The sequence below is a fragment of the Mustelus asterias genome, chromosome 9 (genome assembly GCF_964213995.1).
Source record: "Mustelus asterias chromosome 9, sMusAst1.hap1.1, whole genome shotgun sequence".
Lineage (NCBI taxonomy): Eukaryota > Metazoa > Chordata > Chondrichthyes > Carcharhiniformes > Triakidae > Mustelus > Mustelus asterias.
Window position 1 is genome coordinate 52104990 of NC_135809.1, and position 24842 is coordinate 52129831.

Sequence of the window (24842 nt, forward strand, 5' to 3'; positions counted from 1 at the left end):
ATAGCCAATGCCGATGCTTTAAGTTGCCTATCATTGCCCGTAAGTTCAACTCCCCTGCCAGTACCTGATAAAGTTGTAATGCCTTTGACCTACTTAGAAACACTGCCCGTATCTGCAAAACAGACCAGACTTGGCCACAAATTGATCCTGTACTATCAAAAATATGATATTACGTAGGGGGTTCCGTGGTTAAACTTAAAAGGATATGAAGCATTACTTAGCTTGAAAAGCCAATCTAAGCTGTGAGGGTAGTGTAATCCTCTGCAATCCAAGGATACACTTAATATTAAAGGAACGACATAATGCCCGCTTGGGCATATCAAAAATAAAACTGGTGGTGAGGGGTTACTTGTGGTGGCCCAGTGTTGATGCCAACATAACAAACACAATGTGACCGATGCAATTTGCCCCGCAATGCCCCATAGCACCCATGGGAATGGCCTGCTAGGTCTTGGGTAAAGGTGCATGCAGGTGTTTTGGGTCCTTTCATGGACTCTATCACTGGAATTCTACCACCCCGCCCGCCATGGGAATCAGAGTGGGTGAGGGGAAGATCCGTTGACCTCTGGTGCAATTTTATGGTTTTGGGACGAGCGAGGCCATAAAATCCCACCCTATGTTTCTTTAATTGGTAGACGTGCACTCTAAATAGATGGATGCATACCAGATGAAGTCCACTACCTCTTGCGCAGCAATTGAAAAATTATGTCAAGTGTTGTTGCGTTCATGGAGTACCAGAGATCCTGATTTCAGGTAATGGTACTGCTTTTACCAGCATGGAGTTTCAGAAATTTGCGCGCTCAATGGTATTAAGCACATCAAAACAGCAGAGTACCATGCATTGTCAAATGATTTGGCAGAACGAGCTATATAAACTTTCAAATCCAGACTGAAAAAGCAGTCATCAGCATCTGTGGATATCAAGATTGTGCATTTTTTTAAAAATTAGCCTATGGAACTACCCCACACAACAACGGGAATAGCCCTGGTAAAACTACTGCTTGGGGGTCGGTAGTGTACAACATTAAGTTTCATATTTCCAAATTTGCCGTGAAGTCTCAGCAAGATATCCAAAAAACGAATCACTATTCTTCGAAGGTAGACAAATCATTTAACATAAATGATGTTTTTTTGAGGAAATTTGAGAGCTAGGTGGATCCTAGATGGATCTCAGCAATTGATGTAGCAAAGACCGGACCAGTATCATGCGAGGTAAGAGCCCAGGACAAGATCCTGAGGAAACGTTTAGACCAACTGAGGAAAATTGAGCCTCCACCAGAGCTGGTGATGTCACTGATCCCAAACATGCCCACATTAGTATTGACCAAAATTTCAGGAGAACCGGAACCATTGAGAGTCTGTTGCCATAGAAGCTAACGGCAGAGAGTGTTCTTGTACTGACAGAAGCCAATGGAGAAGCTGGCCAGAGCGAGGCAACCCCGGCAGAGAAACCCCAATCAGTGGTATTCAGCACTGTCAATCTAAACAAGAACCCCTTGATAGACCGAGGTATTGACGTCAAGGTCTTTGGATAATAAGAGTTCTGAGGGGGGAAAGATGTCACAGCAATCTCGGAGACCATGTGACCTCGTCCGAGGTTTTGATAAATACTGGGGACCACCTGTCTTCCTGACCAATGGGATAGTGCATGATTTGGAGCTGGAGACCAGGCTTTAAAACCCGCAGTTAGGGCTTGGACAAGCAGGTCGAGATAGTTCTGATAGTGCTGTTGTTTTGCTGTAAATAATTGTTGTAAATAGTCTTTTCTTCCTGTAAATAAGTAGTTGTTACTTCACCAGCTGCTTGGCCGCCAGGAGTTTCATTATTATAGTCAACGTGATTGAAAATACAATGTGTTTCAGTTAAATCTTTCTTTAAAAATCTGTTGCAATTTTTATAAATGACCGTTTTCCTGCATTCCAAGAGCGATGCTGATTTTAATACCAATGTAATAGAATAAAATTCCATTTGAGAATTAGTTTGTTTTCAACAGAGCTGAGAGCAGTTTGTGTCCCATTGCACTCATTGTTCTACATGTCAATGTTCTCCGAGTTCTGCACTAAATTTAATTCCAGCAATCACTTGCTGTACTTGTGAACAATGGTCCGTGGACGTTTCTTCTGGATCCGTCACTATTATTTGTCGATTTCTGAGTGGACGACCTTGAGAAGGTTTCCACAGTGTCTTAAGTGCGGCAAAATCGTTAGTGTATTCATAGAGATTGTATTTTCAATTATGCTGCAAAGGCTTATCATTGAAAACCTTCCAGTTGAGTGAATTTGGTTGCATATTGCTTCAGGATCCTGAAACTGCGTCTCAAATTGATGTATTTTTCTTTCTCTCTCCTTTCAGGTTCAATAAAGTTTGCAGTGGCTGGTGTTGTATTTTTGCTGGTGGGTTATTTCACATTACAAATATTTGAAATCAAAATAGATACAAACTTCGGATCCATATTTCGTAAGTATTTTAATGTGAATAACTTACCTTAAAATATTAATATTTTTGGTATAAAATGGGGTGTAAAGTTTGTTATGGATCAGAAACTGAAAGGAGTAGTAATTTGGTTTCACTAATAAGAATGTACATGGCTTGAGTTGTGAGTCAGTAATGAAATGTAGTTTCACATGTTGCCCAGTAATTAATCATGAATGTGAAATGGTCAAGTGTGATTTTAAAAAAATATATATAGCTAGATCTTTAGGTAAGTTTCATCCCCTTCTTTCCACTCATTCCCCCCCCCCCCCCCCCCCCCCTCTCTCTGCATTTTATTCTCACCTTTGGATGTGACCTGGCACTTCTACAGGTTAATGGTTCGGTGAATTGCCTGTGTCAAATGCACTGCCGAATAATTGTTTCCAGACACTAGGAACCAGACAGAGAATTCACTAAAGCTGGTCAGTAAGAGTGACTGTGAAACTATCATAGATTGCTGTAAAATCCAATCTATTTCACTAATGCTGTTTCGGGAGTTAAATCTGCCACCTTTACCTGGGGTGTCTGGTCTATATATAATGCCAGACCCACAGTAACATGGTTGACTGCCTTCTGAAATAGCAAACTACTCAGTTCAAGAGCAATTAAGGATGGGCAACAAATGTTGGCCTTGTCAGTGACGCCTACATTCGATGAAATAATTTTTTTAAAAATGAACTTTCGAGACAAACTCTGTTCGGATGAATTAGCATGATGTTTGTAGACTTTTCAACTTTGAATACAACTAATTTTTTAATTGATTTGCTGGAAGAATATAAACTCCCCAGGGAGGCAGGTGGTGCAGTGTTGAAGTGTATGAGACAGATGGTTCCCAGATTCAGGTCCTAACTTCTGCTTTTAGCTGATCCCATCTGTGGTACTGTTGACATCAATATCCTCATACTAGGGACACGAGTGTCATAAGAGTGTCGCTTGCTCAACTGTGTGCAAATGAGGTGAGAGCAAGTTCAGACTCTGCTTTGGACAGAGTTTAGGACCTTACATGAAAATTAGTTACCAGAGGACCATAGTATTTCTCTATGAACCATAATCTAATCCCATTTCTGTTTACTCCACATATCTTTAACATTTTTCCCTTTTCAAACACCTGTATAATTTTTAGTTTAAAAACCATTTTGTGGTAGAGAATTCCACAATCTGTTCAGTTTGACTAGTGCCCTCCAGTATTTTGCCAAAGTGGCATATATTTTGGGCAATGAATGTCAACAGCCTGCTTTAACCTGAGCTAATAAAGGTGAGGAACTTAAGTAATTATTATTCATAGAGATACTTGAGGGACTAATGTGGCTAAAAGCTGGAAAACCTCTTTTTTTTTTGTTCATGGGATGTGGGCGTTGCTGGCTGGGCCAGTATTCATTGCTATTCCTGAGGGCATTTAAGAGTCAACCACATTGCTGTGGATCTGGAATCACATGTAGATCAGACCAAATAAGCACAATGGATTTCCTTCTCTAATGGGTATTAGTGAACCAGGTGGATTTTTATAACCATCAATGGTCATCATTGGAACTTTAATTCCAGATTTTTATTGAATTCAAATTTCATCATCTGCCATGGTGGGGTTCAAACCCAGGTCCCCAGAAAATTACCCTGGGTCTCTGGATTACTAGTCCAGCGCCAATGCTACCATCGCCCACCTCCTGAATTCGGCGGAGGGTCAACAGTTAAAGGGAAACTGTGTTTGACAAGTGTTATTTGGTTTACCAGAAGACATTTGATGGTGTGCACAGGAGATTGTTAACTCGGGATTGTGGCTCACGATGAGGATTATATAATAGCATGAATTAAAGATTGGTTAACGAATATTTTTTTAAAAAACAATAAGAATTGACCCTGTAGGACTGAGATGAGAAATTCCTTCATTCGGAGGGCTGTGAATCTTTGAAATTCTCTATACCAAATGGCTGTAGATGCTGCTATCATTGAAATTGAGGCTGAAAATAGAATCATAGAATCATACAGTGCAGAAGGAGGCCATTCAGCCCATCGAGCCTGCAGCGTCCACAATCCCAACCAAGCCCCATCCCCACAACCCCAAGCACTTACCCAAGCTAGTCCTCCTGACACCAAGGGGCTATTTAGCATGGCCAATCCACCTAATCCGCACATCTTTGGACTGTGGGAGGAAACCCACACAGACATGGGGAGAATGTGCAGACTCCACACAGACAGTGACCTAAGCCGGGATTCGAACCCGGGACCCTGTCGCTGTGAGTCAGCAGTGCTAGTCACTGTGCTGTTATCACACTGAACAGTTCTTATGCCACTTGTTTTTGTGGTCTATCAATGATTTACACTTAAATGGAGGGGGCATGATTAAAGTTTGCAGATGATGCAAAAGCTGGTTGTGTGATTGATAGCGATGAAGATAATGCAGGAAGAGATCTATGGACTGGTCAGGTGGAGAGAAAAGTGGCTGATAAAATTCACCTGGAGAAGTGAACTAAGATAGTTGGGAAGGGCAAACAAGGAAAGGAATCTGTAATAAATTGCAGGATGACACTTAAAGGAGGGAGGGGCTAGGAGTACATGTTCACATCCCTTTAGGCTGCAGTGCAGCTAGAGAAAAATTGGGTAAAAGAGCAGACAGGATGCATTTGTTTATTAGCTGTAACATGAAATAATCTAAAAGCAAGGAAGCTATGCCAAAACTGTATAAAGCACCAGTTGGGCCATAGTTAAGGCATTGCAAAATGTTCTGGTGCAACACGGGAAGGATGTGATTATATGGAAGGAGATTTACAGGGAAATTGCCAGGACTGGAAAGTTGAACTGAGTAAAGGTAGGATAGACTTGTGTTCTTTTCTTGGAACACAAGAGGCTGATGGAGAATTTAATTTAGATGTATAAAATTGAAGGTGTGGCTGAGACAAACAGGAAGGATCTGTTTGTCTCAGCCTAACGAATATAAATTTGAAGTAGTTGATGGAAGGATTAGAGGAGAGTTAAAAAGAATTTCTTTCACCCAGAGGATGGTGGGTGTCTGGGGCACATGCCTAAAGTGTTGGTAAGAGGCAGAAACCCACACCACATTTTAAAAATACTTGGATATATGCTTGATGTGTTGTAACCTACAGGGCTATGGATTGAAAGCTGGAAAGCAGGGTTGGTTTGATAGCTTTTGTTTTTGACACATCGGGCCAAATTTCTTTAATCATGACTTGCACTTAGGGTTACAGGACACAATTTTTAAATGCAGATCACATGTAGCTCAAAAGTGGTGGAAAGTAGTGAGGAAGATTAATAGACTTCAACTGTATCAGGTGTATTGTACGTTTCAGCACATCTAAAGCTTCCCCACTATACCACCAAAACCCTGTTGTCATAATGTGAAAGAACGTGTTGTCCAGTTAATGGAAGTTTCCAGAATGCGTTTAAACAAATGGATTTAACATGTAATTAAAATGTGGATTTGCGGAATATATGTCTATCAGTAATTTAATCATATAGCTAACAACTTCAATGTGTTAATTTTGCAGCCAGATCACAAACTGAAGTGGAAGTAAAGCGTAAGTCTTTTTAAAATAAACATTTCAAGGGTAGGACACACAGATTGAAAACTTTGGGTTATTTCATAATGAAAATATATCTCAAACTTGGTTACTCTCCAGAAATATAATGTAATGCTGCACCTACAGTTATGTGCACACCAGGCAAGCTTTTCTAGTGTGTCCTGTATCAATAATGTCTTGGTTAGGTCCAACTTACATGCACAAGTAAGGCATATTGAAGGATATTGCATCAGTCACTTCAATTCCCGACAGGTTTACCTTGTTTCATAACCTGCAGCCATGCATGCATTCGTTAGTGTTTGTGCTATCAAGTTATCTTAAAGGGTTCAGAAGGAACAGAATTACCCACTGCACATAGCTGGAACGTGCCAAACTGGATGTCACTTCACTATGGATCATGCCATAACCTGATTTAGGGTAGAGAGCATTTTATCATCCACTGATTTTTACATGGCATTTGCTTCTGAAACTTTAAATGTAAATAAATCTGGGTATCCAGACAATATGTAAAGCTACCGTTCTCTCTACAACACGTGGTCCAATCCTCAATCACCTTTATCGCCCTGTCCCCTTTCTTGAAGCATCTTTCCATGCAAGTGCAGGAGATGCAGCAATTGCCTCTTTAACCTCCTCTTTCCTCACTGTTCAGGGCCCCAAACACTCCTTCCAGGTGAAACAGCAACTTGCATGTACTTCCAACTTGGTATACTATATTCACTGGTCACAATGTGGTATGCTCTACTAAGGAAACCAAATGCGTATTGAGTGACCACTTTATGGAACACCTCCACTTGTTCAGCAATCATGACCCTGAGCTACTGGTGGCCTGCCATTTTAATTCTCTACCTTATTTTGCGCTGACATCTCTCTCCTGTACAGCAGTATTGCAGTGAAACTCTGAGTACCAGCGCCTCAACTTTTGATTAGGTACCTCGCAGCCTTCTGGACTCAACATTAAGTTTAACAATTTCAGATCGTAATCTCTGTCCCCATTTTATTTCCTCTTCTTTGCATGTGTCGGACTTAATCTTGTTTTGCTTTTGGACAACAGCTATTCATTATCCTGCCATTCACATCTCCTCTGCATAGATCTTTTGATTCTACTTGTCCCATTACTGCTCCCCTCGACTCTGCCCCACCAACTCTTTCATCATTTAAGGTTTCCCATCGCCTGTCCTATCTCAGTCCCTTTCTCTTGTTCTTTTTCATCCTTCCCAATTTGACCTACTTAAAAACTATTACATTTCTAACTTCTCCCAATTCTGATGAAGGGTCATCGATCTGATGTTTCTCTCTCTACAGATGGTATTGGACTTGTTGAGTAGTTCTAGTATTTTCTGTTTTCACTTCAGATTTCCACCCTCTGCAGCATTTGCTTTTGTAAAGTGTAAAGCTGGTTTGTGGCCCATTCTGATAGACTGTTAAGGGAGTTAAAAGGGTTACAGAAGAAAGGGAGCAAAAACTGTACACTGTAATCCTCAATTGCTAATCAGTCAAGTTAAACTCCTGCGAAATTTGGTTATTATCTGTTGATCTGGTGATTTGTATATGTAGTTGAGAATTTTCTTTTGAAACTGTTCTTTATAACTTTGTCATAGCAACAAAATTGCTGAAGTACAAATGTAGCCTTGCAAAACCTTGCCCTGACAACCATTTTGCATTCAAAATGGCAAGTGGAGCAGCAAATGTTGTTGGACCCAAAATCTGCGTGGAAGATAAAATGTAAGTATTGATGTATTTCTGCTTGTGTATTACATTGAAGATGTGACCTGACGTTTTGTAACTTGGAAATCATTAGACAATACGCTGGAATTTATTCTGTTGAGGCATTCTCTCATCTGCTCTCATCCCTGCGATATCAAAGGGTTCCCCCGTCCCGAATGCTTAGCGGATTACATTTGTAGGACAGGTAGTGTAACTGGTATTCCTAAAAGTGTATAAGATTGATGGGTGATCTGATTGAGGTGTCTAAAATGTTAAAATAATTCAGTAGGTGGATACGGAGATACATTCCTTTTTTGGGGAATGAAGAATGAGTGGTCATAAAATTAGAGGTAAGCCAGTCAGGATGGAAATCAGGAAACACTTTTTCATACCAAAGGCAGTAAAAATCTTGAATTCTCTCCCCCAAAAGTGCTGCGACGGTCAGAGTTTTCAAAACTCAAAATTGATTTTTTTTTTTGTTGATAGTTACCAAGGTGGATAAATAAACATTGAGGTACAGATCAACCATGGTTTGTTTAAATGACAATGGCTCTAGAGACCAGGTTCAACTCTAAAGAAAGGCCTTGCATTTATAAAGCACTCCTTGTGTCATTGAAATATCCCAGCACCATTTCACAACCACTCGGTCCCTTTTACTAATGGGCTAGTCGCCGTTTATAGGCAAATACAGCAGTCATTTTTGGGGACAGCAAGGTTCCACAGATAAGGCGATAAAATGATTCATTGATCTGATAATCAGTGTTTTGATGCTATTGATTAAGGAGTATTAGTCAGGATACCCAGAGAACTTGCATGAAGTATATAGGATGAAATTTATCTGCAAATTATGGGATGAAAACTACTTTCTATCACTGATCACTGAGAATAGTAAATTGAATTTGGACAGCCTTGAACAAATTCCTCTTAAGCGCAAAGTCCTCAGTACAAAATTAACTGGCAATCATGCCAAGGAATGTTGGCGTGGATAAAGGAACTATTAGAATGTGTACTGGAGGCATTCTTTTGAATTTGGAGTCACATTGCTCTGTTGGGTTTGTGTAACTTTCCTTAGAATTCGTCCAGCGCAGTTCCTAACTTGGAGAGTTCATGACGCTGCAAAAATAAGAAATTGTTTGATTCGTGGCACCAAGATTCCTCACCTTGAGGAGCAAAATGTCTCCTCCTGAGATCCCTCCCCAATCTCCACCTCCCTTTACAAAATAAAACATGAGAGGGGCACTTTGACAATTTTTCACAGGAATCAAAATGATGTTCACAAGATGGATGAAAATCTTGGACAAATGCACAATTCATTGATTTACAATTCAATGTAAATCTCATCATTTACATTCAAGATATTACCAAAAGTAAAATTAAACTTCTATTGTAATTTAAAAATGTACCTTTTGTGAAGTAAATCTGGATCAAGTAAAATTCAAGTCACTACCATTTAAAAGCAAAATAATGCATTTCAAAGATTCATGGCACCCACTGCTGCTCTGTTCTCCACACTGACCAAGATGCTTTGAGCTTTGCATCAAACAAATTTAGCAGCTCAAGACTGGGCATCCATCAGGCGCTGTGGGCCAGCAGCAGAATGGTACTTGACCACAATGTGCAACCTCGTGGCCTGGCATATCCCCCCACTCTGCCATTACCACCAAGCCAGGAAATCAACCCTGGTTCGATGAAGTGCACAGGAGGGCATGCCAGGAGCAGCACCAGGCATACCTGAAAATGAGGTGTCAAGCTGGTGAAGCTACACAGGAATACTTGTGTGCCAAACAGCATAAGCAGCAAGTAATAGACCGAGCGAAGCAATTGATCCAGTGGATCAAGTCTAAGCTCTATAGTCCTGCCACATCCAGTCATACCACCTCCAAGAAGATTTCCCCTTGACATGCAACGGCATTACCATCGCTGAGTCCCACACTATCAACATCTTGGGAGTTGACCAGAAATTGAAGGCTCCAAGAGCAGATCAGAGGCTAGAAATCCTGCAGCGAGTAACCTACCTCATAACTCCCCAGAGCCTGCCCTCCATCTACAAGGCACAAGTCAGGAGTGTAATGAAAATCTCTCCACTTGCCTGGATGGATGCAACTTCAACAAAGCACCAAGAAGCTCAATACCATCCAGGGAAAAGCAACCCGCGTGATTTGTTTTTTGATTTGATTTATTATTGTCACATGTATTAACATACAGTGAAAAGTATTATTTATTGCACACTATACAGACAGCATTCCGTTCATAGAGAAGGAAACGAGTGTGTGCAGAATGTAGTGTTACAGTCATAGCTAGGGTGTCGAGAAAGATCAACTTAATGCAAGGTAAGTCCATTCAGAAGTCTGACAGCAGCAGGGAAGAAGCTGTTCTTGAGTCGGTATGTGACCTCAGACTTTTGTATCTTTTTCCCAACGGAAGAAGGTGGAAGAGAGAATGTCCGGGGTGCGTGGGGTCCTGAATTATGCTGGCTGCTTTGCCGAGGCAGCGGGAAGCATAGACAGAGTCAATGAGTGGGAGGCTGGTTTGCATGATGGATTGGGCTGCATTCACGACCTTTTGTAGTTCCTTGTGGTCTTGGGCAGAGCAGGAGCCATACCAAGCTGTGATGCAGCCAGAAAGAATGCTTTCTATGGTGCATCTGTAAAGATTGGTGAGAGTCATAGCTGACATGCCAAATTTCCTTAGTCTTCTGAGAAAGTAGAGGCGTTAGTGGGCTTTCTTAACTATAGTGTTGGCATGGGGGGAACCAGGATAGATACAAAAGTCTGAGGTCACATACCGACTCGAGAACAGCTTCTTCCCTGCTGCTGTCAGACTTCTGAATGGTTGGTGACCTGGGCACCTAAAGACTTGAAGCTCTTGACCCTTTTTACTTTGTCTCTATTGATGTAGATAGGGGCATGTTCTCCTTTACGCTTCCTGAAGTCGATGACAATTTCTTTCGTTTGGTTGACATTGAGGGAGAGATTATTGTTGCCACACCAGTTCACCATATTCTCTATCTCATTCCTGTACTCTGTCTCGTCATTGTTTGAGATCCGACCCACTACAGTGGTGTCGTCAGCAAACTTGGAAATTGAATTGGAGGGGAATTTGGCCACACAGTCATAGGTGTGTAAGGAGTACAGTAGGGGGATGAGGACACAGCCTTGTGGGGCACCGGTATTGAGGATGATCGTGGAGGAGGTGTTGTTGCCTATCCTTACTGATTGTGGTCTGTGAGTTAGAAAGTTCAGTCGCAGAGGTACCCTTCCACAAACATTCACTCCCTCCACCACTGGAATCAGTATCAGCAGTATGCACCATCTACAAGATGCACTGCACTATGGGCTCCTTAGGCAACATCTTCCAAACTCTCGACCACTACCATCTGAAAGGTCAAGGACAGCAGATACATGGGAACACCACCACCTCGAAGGTGCCCTCCAAGTCACTCACCATTCTGACTTTGAAATACATCACAGTTTTTTCACTGTCACTGGCTCAAAATCCTGGACCACCCTCCCTGGCAGCATGGTGAATGTACCTACGCCACAGGGATGGCAGTGGCTTAAGAAAGCAGCTCACCACCATCTTGAGGGCCATTAGGGGTGGGCAATAAATGCTGGCCTTTCCAGCGATGCCCACATCCTGTAAATGAAGTTTAAATATATTTTACAGAATGACTTTTGTATTGCAAAATGCAAATGCAAAAGACCAGTTGGTTCACAATTTTCAAAACAAGCGAAGAACACCACACAAACTATGTCGAGTAATTAGGTTGAACGGAAAATGCTGTTAAAGCTGTATTATTTATTTAAGTTCTACCTGGACAGAAGAGAACATGCTATTTGCGAGTATACTTGACTACCAGTAACTGGAGCAAATGAAGAAAATAAACCCTTACTGAAATCTGATGAAAATTGTTCACTTTGTTGCAGAATAATGAGTGGTGTTAAAAATAATGTTGGTCGGGGGATGAATATTGCTACAGTAGATGGTAAGTGAACTTATTCAGTTTGATCAAATTCAATCAATTATTAAAATTACCTCATTATCCATTTTTGTGTGCAAGATCCAGAAGTTAGATTTCTGAAAATGTCTTGCCTTTGAACAGTCTATTATTCTATTTTCTTTCATTTGGTTGTTTTCTTCCTTGTTCTTTTTTTCATTGTTATATTTTCAGACATTCTGTTACAACCCAATGTCAATTGTGATTTGTAATTGTTGAATATTGTTCACATGCTGTCAGGGAGTTTTCTTTGGGGCAGGCTGCATCTTGGCCAAAGCTTACAAGACATTTGAAAATACATTTTAAATCTGCAATGCTTATTCAAAATTCTCTACCAATGATTATATATGTGTCTATGCAGACAATACCTTCGCATGATATATATGTGTGTGAGGTACGTGATTCCTTATTGTGTGTATAGGCACACTGCGATCCCTGTTCTAAATTGGTCTACTTTATTTTAACAGTCTTCAAAATCCTAAGGGTTCTGTCCCCCTTTTACACATACCGTTTACAAATTTTCAATGCGATTGTGGGCCTGTTGTTTAGCTGGAGACTTAATATCAATAAAAAGCATTTTTCTCTCACTTTAAAGATTGAAAAAAATCAAGTTTGATTTTCTTAGTAACATGGCCATTATTAATTTTACAACCAAGTATTCTTTCTGTATCTTTGTACCTTATTTCTTTAACTTTTCTATGTCGCTTTAGTACATTTTGGTTCATTCCACTTGTGATTGTTTTCAGGTAAACTTGGGAATGTGTTGGACACTAAAGTTTTTGACCTTTGGAGTGGAGGTACGGAGTTTACACTTTGTCTTTGTTCTTAAAATCTCGGCTTATTTATAATCTCCAACCCTGAATGTTCACATGAAAAGGCCCAGTGCACTTAGATTATTCAGCCTGGAAGCCCTGAAGAGCCCTCATTTAAAAAAATAAGTGTTGATGCTTTCCCAAAATTTATTTTGATAGAGAGAATTGTCAACCTCCTACCATTCTGTTTGAACAAGAAGCTGCATTTATTTATCTCTTGAACAAAGTTACATGCCCTTTACACGTACTTTGCAATGACGAAATGGGCAGATAACATTTGCAATGAAAGAATTGGCAATGAGTAACTGGGTTATAAACTTAGGTTTGAGGAGTTCAAGCAGGGGAAAGAAGGACCAGGAGAGAATCCAGAATGCAGAATTGAGGCAGTTGAGGTATCTTGTCACCAGCTGAGTGTAGGCTGGATTTAGAAGAATGGAGAATGATAACTGGAACATGGGATTGAAAGATTACAGGCAGGGTGGGGCATGTATGCCAAGGCAAAGATTTTAAAACAATGTATCAGATGCTGTGAGGGACAGGGAGACACTGGAGTTTGATGAGTTCTGGGGTGAACAAAAATGTGTGGAGTTCATGATGTGGCATGTGCATTTTTGAATGTGTTAGAATTCATTTTTATAAGATATAGCTCAGGAAATCCCTGGGGAAAGCTTTGGAAGAAGCTAAAGTAGACCGTGGCATGTTTGAGGGTTTCAGCTATAATGGTGAAGATTGAAGCAGGTAGTGTGAAATTGGGTTCTCTGAATTAAGTTGCTCACATTTGAATTTAACCTTTACAGTAGTTTGAGGAAGGGGTGGAATCAAGTACTTGGGTGCAGCACTTTTGATGGAAGCTCAAAAGATGCGTTTGACCTTGGCAGAAATTAAATTGATGAAAATTCTGACACTTCACACAATTTAACATCAGCCAACAATAATAGTATCCAATTAGGCAATAAAAGGCAGTTGTAGATAGGTAGACCATAGTGTCTGCAGAACTAATAAAATGCAGAATGGAAACAAGATAACCAATCCAAAGATAGAACTACAGTTCACTCCTGAGGTACCTATACGGGAAGGGAAAAGTTTATTTATTAGTCACAAGTAAGGCTTACATTAACACCGCACTGAAGTTACTGTGAAATTCCCCTAGTCGCCACAGTCCGGCACCTGTTCGGGTCAATGCACCTAACCAGCACGTCTTTCAGAATGTGGGAAGAAACTGGAGCACCCGGAGGAAACCCACGCAGACACGGGGAGAACGTGCAAACTCCACACGGACAGTGACCCAAGCCGGGACTCGAACCCAGGTCCCTAGTGCTGTGAGGCAGCAGTGCTAACCACTGTGCTACCGGAAAGAAGCCATTGCAGGTAATGTGCTGGCTATACTGGGGCCAGCACATTTTGGTTCATTCCACTCGGTTGATCACAAGCAGAGGCAATGAAGGAAACTGAAATGGTCATTCTATTAACATTACAGAAACCCTGCTGATAAGTAAAATGATGCCATCATTGAGTGTTCACTCAAACCAGGCTGAAGGATTTGAACAGGGTGTGGAAAAGTTGGACCAATGAGCAGAATGGAAAGTTTAAGGATGAGCTGATAGTTGGGAGGGGCTTTTTGAGGGTTGGGTTTTGTTGATTTTAAGGGGAAAAATGGTGTTCAAAAGGAGTCATCGTAATAAAGGTTGCCTAAACTGGCACTTGTTAAGCATTGAGCAGTATCTGTAAAAATAGATAGCCAATTGTAGCACAGGATAGTTCTAATGTGATGGATTATTTCCCCTGTTTGTAAGTTGTACATTGTGTTCAACACAAAAAACATATTTAGCTTGAAAACCTGGTCACACACCCTTTCACCATCCTGTTCTGTGCTGCTAGTTTAATAATTTTCCCTCATCAGGTTAAAGCTACTAACTATAAATGGTGAGCTTCAGCTGCTAAATCTATAATAAAATTGACTTAATTCTCTTTTACACGAGGGTTGTATAAGCTACCTTACGTTATCACTCACTCTTACAATTTATCTGGTATTTATGACTGAATAGGAAGTGTAATTAGTGATGCGTTACTTTGCACATTCTTTATTTAACTTCATTTCTTTCAGTTCCTGTAATGCATGTTTCAATGCTTGAGTGAAAATCAGTAGCCAAATGTTGTAAAAATCAATTGAAAAAGTACGATTAATATTCACCCTGTGATGATTTGCAACTCATTACTGCTTATATTACTTTGTGACACTATGTTAAGCTTTAAATGCTATACTCCAAACTAGTGAGATATATTTAGCTCTATATTTATCAATGTGAATACAGTTAAATATTGATCTTTGTTTCCCCACAGATGTAAAGCCTTTCATTGACTTCCTGAAGACATTGAAGGATGGGACAATAGTGTTCATGGCCACATATGACGATAGTGCAACCAAGTTAGTAATTACCAAGACACACAACATTAGTAAAATAGAGACACATCATGCTATAGTAAAGAAAGCAAGTCAGAACGAGTTCAGCTATGTTGAGTGTCAAGCGCGTACAGCAAGGCTTGATGGTCTTTGCTGTAATGCTAGGATTTGATTTGATTTATTATTGTCACATGTATTAGCATACAGTGAAAAGTATTGTTTCTTGTGGGCTATACAGACAGTATACTGTTTATAAAGGAGGAAACGAGAAAATGCACAATGTAGTATTATAGTCATAGCTAGGGTGTCGAGAAAGATCAACTTAATGCAAGGTTGATCCATTCAAAAGTCTGACGGCAGCAGGGACGAAGCTGTTCTTGAGTCGGTTGGTACGTGACCTCAGACTTTTGTATCTTTTTCTCAACGGAAGAAGGTGGAAGAGAGAATTTCCGGGGTCCTTAATTATGCTGGCTGCTTTGTCGAGGCAGCAGGAGGTGTAGACAGAGTCAATGGATGGGAGGCTGGTTTGCATGATGGATTGGGCTACATTCACGACCTTTTGTAGTTTCATGTAGCCTTGGGCAGAGCAGGAGCCATACCGAGCTGTGATACAGCCAGGAAGAATGCTTTCTATGGTGCATCTGTAAAGGTTGGTGAGAGTCATAGCTACATGCCAAATTTCCTTAGTCTTCCGAGAAAGTAGAGGTGTTGGTGAGTTTTCTTAACTATTGTGTCGGCATGGGGGTACCAGGACAGTTTGTTGGTGATCTGGACACCTAAAACCTTGAAGTTCTTGACCCTTTCCACTTCGTTGATGCAGACAGGGGCATGTTCTCCTCTACGCTTCCTGAAGTAGATGACAATCTCCTTCGTTTTGTTGACATTGAGGGAGAGATTATTGTTGCCGCACCAGTTCACCAGATTCTCTATCTCATTCCTGTACTCTGTCTCGTCATTGTTTGAGATCCGACCCACTACGGTGGTATCGTTAGCAAACTTGAAAATAGAGTTGGAGTGTGATAGGCAAGACTAGTGAATTAAGGACGTGGATTGATATGTGGAAGTATGATATTGTTGTCATCACCAAGACATGGTTAAGGGAAGGGTAGGACTGGCAACTCAACATTCCAGGATATATGACCCTTAGGTGAGATAGAGCAGGGTATAAAAAGAGAGGTGGTATTGCACTATTAATTAAGGCGTCAATTACTGCAATAAGGAGAGATGCTGGCCAGGATTCTCCCAGCCTGTTGCGCTGCCTGAGTAGCAAAGCCTCCCACCCCGGCTGGGACTGGTTTCCTCCAGCGGCGTTTATGACTGCTCCCCACGAATGAGGAGCAGGCACCCAACCCGGCTGGAGGGAACAGAGGCCATTGTGGCCTCCCCCAGGGGAGGTTGTGGATAAGGGGGAGGAGTGCCCTTTGGGCAGTGCCAGCCTAGCACCTGGCAGTGGCACCCTGGCACTGTCCACCAGGCACACTGGCAGTACCAACAGGGTGGGGCCAGAGGGGAGTGGTGCCTGCTTTTTGGGGGGGGTGGGGGGGCAAATTCCACTGTCAATTTGCAAGAGGAGGGAATAAGAACTATCGGGGCTACCCATTGGGATGCGGGGGGGAGAAGGGGGAGGGGGCCTGGCTGGCAGGGAGGAGGGGGCAGGGTTTGGGGATGGAGGAGGGGGGGGCATCGGGGCTGGCCGGGGAGGTCAAGGAGGCCAGCGATTGGGGGGTGGTCAGAAGGCTAGTGGTCGGGCGTTGCGGGACTGGCCAGCAATCGGGAGGCCGGCAATGGGGGGGGCCACTGTGCGGGAGCTGATCTCTGCTCTGTGCAGGTGCAGTGGCCCGCTCAGTGCTGTGCTGCCAGCCTCTCGGGCGGGAATAGGCCAACATTTTCCAGAGGGAACTGTTCAATGTGGCATTGGGGAAGCATTTTAGAGATAGCGATCACAACACGCTATGGCACTGTGTATTGCTCAGAGTATTGGGAATTTGCTCTGGTAAGTATGCCAAAAAAAACCAGTGGGAATTATTCCCGTTTTCCCGCATGTTGGGGACTTAGATTTCTTTTTGGGAGACTCCCGGCTGATAGCTTGGAAGGGTTTTCAAACAAGGCTGTGTGGGTAGAACTTGGGGGCATAAAGGCGACGGTCATATTACTGAGAGTGTAATGTAGTCCTCTAAAGAGCCAGTGGGAAGTAGAGGAGCAGATATGTAGACACTTCACTGAGATGTGTAAGAATAACAATCGGGTAATTATACTAGGGGATTTCAACTTCCCTAACATAAATTGGAATAGTCGTGGTGTGAAGGGTTCAGAGGGGATGGATTTCTTGAAATGTATTCAGGGGAGTTTTTTTATATCAACATGTAGAAGGCCCAACAAGGGATGGAGCAGTGCTGGATCTGGATTGGGGAACAAAGTAAGAGTTTTAACAACGCCAGGTTAAACTCCAACAGGTTTATTTGGTAGCAAATGCCATTAGCTTTCGGAGCGCTGCTCCTTCGTCAGATGGAGTGGATATCTGCCCTCAAACAGGGCATACAGAGACACAAAATCAAGTTACAGAATACTGATTAGAATGCGAATCTCTACAGCCTACCAGGCCTTAAAGATACAGACAATGTGAGTGGAGGGAGCATTAAGCACAGGTTAAAGAGATATGTATTGTCTCCAGACAGGACAGCCAGTGAGATTCTGCAAGTCCAGAAGACAAGCTGTGGGGGTTACTGAAAGTGTGACATAAACCCAAGATCCCAGTTTAGCGTCGCCTTCATGTGTGCAGAACTTGGCTATCAGTTTCTGCTCAGTGACTCTGCGCTGTCGTGTGTCGTGAAGGCTGCCTTGGAGAACGCTTCCCCGAAGATCAGAGGCTGAATGCCCGTGACTGCTGAAGTGCTCCCCCACAGGGAGAGAACAGTCTTACCTGGTGATTGTCGAGCGGCGTTCATTCATCCGTTGTCGTAGCGTCTGCATGGTTTCCCCAATGTACCATGCCTCGGGACATCCTTTCCTGCAGCGTATCAGGTAGACAACGTTGGCTGAGTTGCAAGAGTAGGTACCGTGTACCTGGTAGATGGTGTTCTCACGTGAGATGATGGCATCCGTGTCGATGATCCGGCACATCTTGCAGAGGTTCCTGTGACAGGATTGTGTGGTATCGTGGTCACTGTTCTCCTGAAGGCTGGGTAGTTTGCTGCGGACAATGGCCTGTTTGAGGTTGCGTGGTTGTTTACCAATGTTGTCTACCTGATACGCTGCAGGAAAGAATGTCCCGAGGCATGGTACATTGGGGAAACCATGCAGATGCTATGACAACGGATGAATGAACACCGCTCGACAATCACCAGGCAAGACTGTTCTCTTCCTGTGGGGGAACACTTCAGCGGTCACGGGCATTCAGTCTCTGATCTTCGGGGAAACGTTCTCCAAGGCAGCCTTCACGACACACGACAGCGCAAAGTCGCTGAGCAGAAACTGATAGTCAAGTTCCGCACACATGAGGACGGCCTAAACCGGGATCTTGAGTTTATGTCACACTATCAGTAACCTCCACAGCTTGTCTTCTGGACTTGCAGAATCTCACTGGCTGTCCTGTCTGGAGACAATACACATCTCTTTAACCTGTGCTTAATGCTCCCTCCACTCACATTGTCTGTATCTTTAAGACCTGGTTGGCTGTAGAGCTTCGCATTCTAATCAGTATTTTGTAACTTGATTTTGTGTCTCTGTATGCCCTGTTTGAGAGCAGATATCCACTCCATCTGACGAGCGAGCAGCGCTCCGAAAGCTAATGGCATTTGCTACCAGATAAACCTGTTGGACTTTAACCTGGTGTTGTTAAAACTCTTACTGTGTGTACCCCAGTCCAACGCCGGCATCTCCACAACTTGGGGAACAAAGCCAGACAACTGTTCAATGTGGAAGTGGGGGAGCATTTTAGAGATAGCGATCACAACATGCTATAATTCAAGTTTGTTATGGGCAAAGAGAAAGATGGCTTGCAAAAGATGGCTTTGGATTGGGGGAAGGCAGATTTTATTAAAATAAGGTAGGATCTGGCCAAAATTGACTGGGAACATCTACAGCAAAACAGTGGGGGGGGCATTCATAAAGGAACTGGGGAGAGTACAGGTCCAACATGTTCCCTATAGGGGGAAATGTAGGAGCAATAATTTCAGGGAACCCTGAATGTGTAGGACAATTCAGGACAGGATAAGGAAGAAGTGAATAGCTGTTCGCAAGTTCAAAGGGAGCAATTCAGCTGAGGGTGTTAAGGGTGGAAGGGTGTAAAATGAATACTTCTCATCAGTCTTCCTACAGGAAAAGGAGAACATAGGTACAGAATTCAGTAAGAGGGACTGAAGACCTTGAACAGTTTGACATAGGAAAGGGGGAGGTATTGGAGGCTTTGATGGGCTTAAAAAAGGATAAATCCTTAGAGCTGGATGAATTGCATCCCAGCCTGCTGTGGGAGGTGAGGCAGGAAATTGCAAGGGCACTGATTCCTCTCTGACCACGGGGGAAATGCCAGAGGACTGGACAACAGCTAATGTGGTTCCACTTTTAAGAAGGGTGGTAGAGATGAACCAGGGAACCACAGACCAGTGAGTCTCATGCCAGTGATAGGGAAACTATTGGAGAAAATTCTGAAGGAGATAATTAATCTCTACTTGGAAAGGCATGAGTTAATTAGAGGTAGTCAGCATGGCTTTGTCAGAGGGAGGTCATGCCTAACAAATTTGATGGAATTTTTCAAAAAAGTGGCTGTGTGTGTGGATGAGGGCAGTTCCCACATGTGAGACTGATTGAGAAGGCTGAAGCACATGAAATTCGGGGAAACTTGATGAGATGGATCCAAAACTGGCTTTGTAATAGGGCACAAAGGGTGATGGTAGAAGGCTTTTTGGATGACTAGAGGCCAGTGTCCATTGACACACCACAAGGTTCAGTTATGGGCCCCTTATTTGGAATATACATAAATGATATAAATGATAATGTGGGGGGAATAATAGGTAAGTTTGCAGATGACACCAAGATTGGAAGGATGGTTAATAGTGAAGAAGAAGATGGCAGGTTACAGAAAGATATAGATGGGTTGGTAAGATAGTCAGAGCAATGGGAGAAGGTACTTAACCATGATAAGTGCGAGGTGATGCATTTTAGAAGAAGTAATAAGACAAGGAAGTATTTAGTGAATGGCGGGACACAAGGAAGTTAAAAGGAACAGATGGATCTTGGGGTAATTATTCACAGATACCTGAAGGTGGCAAAGTAGGTGAATAGGGTAGTTAAGAAGGCATATGGGACACTTGCTTTTATCAATCGTGGTGTAGAATACAAGAGCAAGAAGGTAATGTTGGAGCTGTACAAAACATTGGTTAGGCGACAGCTGGAGTACTGTATGCAGTTCTGGTCACCTCACTATAAGGAGGATGTGATTGCACGAGACGGGGTACAGAGGAGATTCACAAGAATGTTGCCTGGGATGGAGCATTTAAGCTATAAGGATGGACTGGATAGGCTTGGATTATTTTCTTTAGAGCAGAGAAGGCTGAGGGGAGACATGATTGAGATGTATAAGATTATGAGGGGTATGGACAGGGTGAATAGGAAGCAGCTGTTCCCCTTGGCTGAGGGGTCAATCACAAGGGGGCATAGTTTTAGGGTGAGGGGCAGGAGATTGAGGGGATTAGAGAAAAAAATCATTTAAAGGGTGGTGAGAATCTGGAATGCACTGCTTGGGAAGTAGTGGACGCTGGAAACATTACAATCTTTAAATAGTATTTGGATGAGCACTTGAATATTATTACATTTAAGGATATGGGACAAGTGCTGGAAAATGGGATTAGCGCAACTTTAATGGTAGTTATGCGGCCGTTCTACGATCACCCCGGCAAGTCCTCGCACAGTGTTTTTCTGGTCGCCAATAATGAAATGGGGTTTAGTCATTGCCTGATTAGCTGACTTGGCCAGGCCTCCAGACAAACTTAGTGTATCTCAGTCAGCAGTGCTTTGCGCTAAGGCTTGATTTGGTCCAGATACTCCCTTGTGATTATTCCGAAGCACTGGAGTTTGTTTGCTGTAGTGCAGAAAGGGGGCCTTTTCTGTGCTGTACAACTCTATGACTCTATAACTGCTTACAAATTAACAATGCGTTTGTCAATTTATTTCCGTGTCTTTATTTAAAGTTGTACTGGTCTGAAAAAGTATAGAGTCAAATCAACTATTTTTTCCAAACTAACATTGTCATCAATTGGAAATATGTTTTTGAAAGGAATGCAATGTTTAAATTTTGTAAATGCTGATGTGCCGGTTTACAAATTTCCAAAGGTCTAAAATGGCTTAAAAGGGGAGAAACTGCAATAAGGTCTTCTGGAGTTCTCAAATAAAAACTTGTTATTGAAAGTATTGTGCAAGAAGCTTATTTTAAGCTATTTTTATTTGTCTGTTTTGGCTTTGCAGGTTCTCTTTATGCACTTACGGCATTTTTGTCCACCCGTGCATGCATTTTCCTTGCAAACGTCTGTATTTGTGTGCATGATGCACACTTCTCCCAATGTTGGTTATTGGCACTTTGCCTTGATGCTGTCAGCAGCTGCGGCAGAGTAAGCAATCTTGGAATCACATGTCAGCCTACTTTTAAACTAAGCATTGTGTGTTCAGTAGAGCTAAATTAATTCCAGCAAATAAACATTGTTTTAGCTAGTCTAAAAACGAGCTTTGTTTTGCTGCAGACTCAATGACGAAGCACGGAAGCTTGTAGGCGAATTGGGGAGTTCATCTTTCTCAAATCTTGCCTTCAGGGACAACTGGATTTTTGTTGGCGCAAAAGGCATTCAATCAAAGAGCCCTTTTGAACAGGTAAAATGAGTGATGTAATGCTTTTTTAAAAAATTAACTGCGCTGAAACTTTGTTTCCCTTAATCCGTAACTTTGCTGAATTACGTTATTTTGCCTCAGGAGCTGAGTTTTCTGCAAAGGCACTTTCATGAGGGCAATATTAAGTCATTTTCCATTGTGCTGGTTTATTTTTACTGCTGAAAAATAAGTAAGTACACGGCTTTAGTTAGACGAAGGAAGAAAATTTTTCGAGGGATTTTTGGGGAGGGAGAGTATTTTCTTCAATAATTACGTCTGTACTTATTCCAGAGTTTCATGCCAGTTTCTTTAGTTGGATTCAAATTCATAAAGAGGCTGTACAAGAGGAAAGCTGTCATGTATTAATGTGATTTCAGTATTTTAATGGTTTTCCTGATATTCTCGGTGGAGGAACCAAATCACTTTTTGAAGAGTATGCTCAATGTTTATGTTGTAAAGGATGAAATAAAAACTCTGAAAACCACAGACTTGAATCTCCCCTGCTTAGTAAAGGTTACCAGCTAAGTAAGGACATCAATGCGTTATCTTTTATAACTTAATGACCTGAATGTTTTATCATTTTTGCACCACAAATTGGATTATTAAAAAATTCCAGAGTAACATTGCCACAGTAACATTGCCACACCTCATGGGCTGAATTTTACCTTCCCCCATTTTACTTTGGGGGAGGGGGAGGGGGCACTAAAAATGGCGCTGGTGCCCATCTCGCCACCACCTGCTCACCTCCATAATATGGGGGCAGGCACTAAAATAGACAGTCTGCCTGCTATATTAAAATTACCATTTGACTTAATTGGGCCCATGCCAATAATAACATTTGATGTGGGTAGAAGAGCAAACCTCAAATTGTCAAAAGGACAGGAAGGAATGAGGCTGCGCTTTGCTGACTACAGGGCACCCTCATTAGACTGAACCACCCCCCTTCCCGACTTTACCTGCTGCCTCTGTCGTTTGAATTTAAGTGGTTGTATTGGAAATAAATCTGGGATCACAAATTATTTTTCAGCTCAGCAGGTAAATGGTGTGTGGTGTAGAACAAAGCCACACGTAAACTAAGCCACACAAAACACTCAGTTCTTGGATTTGATCTTTAACTAGGGCTTCATTAGCTGATATTTACCACTGCACTGGTAATGACCTTACTCGGCTCTCTGATTTTGAACGGGCGGAAATACTGATGTGAGTTTGTGTGCCCCTTCTGCATCCCCACGAGCGTTGAAAAGAGCACTGTTAGGATCCAATTGATGACTTCATTTACAATTGATTAACTGGTTGCTATGCACTGTGGTGATTCAGATGAAGAATGGCAATTCGGATCAGTCATCAGAGGATAATGACCCTTCAAACTGTACCCTAGCAGTTACTGTCTACAACTTAGAAAAGAGGCAAATGGTAATCATTTTTCTAACCCCACACCCTCCCTCTACCCGAATCCTACCTCATTAATCCAATGCCATTCACTACTCTTTGGCTTTTTTCCCTAGGTTGAGGACATTTTAGGGTCTTGTGTCAGTGTGCTTGCTGGGATCTGCACACTTGGATTAAGTAGAGGGCTTCCTTGTGCCATTCCATTGTGTGGAGGATTTCAATTTTGATGACTTGTTTTTTATTTGTCCTCTCTTCATTTAATACCTTTCCTGAGAAATATGGGAAACTATGGCCATGAAAACTTTCAGATGTCCCACTCGCAACAGTGGATTAAATACTCATTTATACCTTATGATATTGCTGACAGACAATTGTAAGGTTAGACTGCATGAGAAAATTGGACCAGAAATGCAGTATTTTTACATTATTTATAGTGAAGAAGCAAAGCAAGGCAATTTCAGCAGCCACCAAGTAGAGTTACTGATTGAGGAGGTTCAAAACTAAGATGCTAAAGGACCACCACTAGTGGAAGTGTGTAATCATGAGACCATACAACGTAAGAGCAGAAATTGGCCATTCACCCTGCCAAGTCTGCTCTGCCATTCAATGAGATCATGAGTGATCTAATATAATCCTCAACTCCACTTTCCTGCCTGATCCCAATAACCCTTGATTCCCTTACTGATTAAAAATCTGTCTATCTCGGCCTCAACCATACTTAACAACCCAGCCTCTACAGCTCTCTGTGATAAAGAATTTCACAGATTCACTACCCCGAGAGAAGAAATTCCTCCTCATCTCTGCCTTAAATGGGTGACCCCTTTCTCTGAGATTTTGCCCTCTGGTCCTGGACACATCAAGGGGAAACAACCTCTCAGCATCAACCCTGTCGAGCACCCATGCAAATCCTATATGTCTCAATAAGATCACCTCTCAATCTTTTAAACTTCAATGAATACAGGCCCAACCTACTGAACCCCTCGTAAGAAAATCCCTCTGTACCCGGGATCAAACTAGTGAATCTTGTTTGGACTGTCTCCAATGCCAGTATATCATTCCTTGGATAAGGGCACGAGAACTGTTCACAGTATTCCAGGTGTGGTCTAAATAGTGCCTTGTGTAGTTTTAGCAAGACTTCTCTATTTTTATACTCCATTCCATTTGAAATAAAGGCCAACATTTCATTTCCCTTCCCTAGTATCTGCTGAGCTTGCATTCTAACTTTTAGTGATTTATGCACGAGGGCAACACGGTGGCACAGTGATTAGCACTGCAGCCTCACAGCATCAGGGACCCGGGTTCGATTCCCGGCTTGGGTGACTGTGCGGAATCTGCTCGTTCTCCCCGTGTCTGCATGGGTTTCCTCCGGGTGCTTCCATTTCCTCCCACCGTCCAAAAGATGTGTTGGTTGGATGCATTGGCCATGCTAAATTCTCCCTCAATATACCCGAACAGGCGCTGGAGTGTGGAGACTAAGGGATTTTCACAGTAACTTCAATACAGCGTTAATGTAAGCCTACTTGTGACACTAATAAATAAACAAACTTTAAAATCCCCCTCTGTTTCAGCTTTCTGAAACCTTTCCATTTAAATAATATTCAGTTCCTTTATTCTTCCAACCAAAGTGCATAACTTCATTTTCCTATATATTCCATCTGCCAGGTTTTTGCCCACTCATC

General features: G+C 42.2%; 1 protein-coding gene across 3 annotated transcripts in view; it reads left to right on the forward strand.

Annotated features, from left to right (window-relative positions):
- Nucleotides 1-24842, forward strand: part of LOC144498689 (protein FAM3C-like) — a 67520-nt gene that overhangs the window by 38467 nt on the left and 4211 nt on the right. For all 3 annotated transcript variants that reach the window (XM_078220191.1, XM_078220192.1, XM_078220193.1), the window contains 7 exons: nt 2353-2457; nt 5973-6002; nt 7604-7727; nt 11636-11694; nt 12453-12503; nt 14859-14943; nt 21651-21777. In XM_078220191.1, the coding sequence (XP_078076317.1) occupies nt 2353-2457; nt 5973-6002; nt 7604-7727; nt 11636-11694; nt 12453-12503; nt 14859-14943; nt 21651-21777 (581 nt within the window). The remainder of the gene's footprint in view (nt 1-2352; nt 2458-5972; nt 6003-7603; nt 7728-11635; nt 11695-12452; nt 12504-14858; nt 14944-21650; nt 21778-24842) is intronic.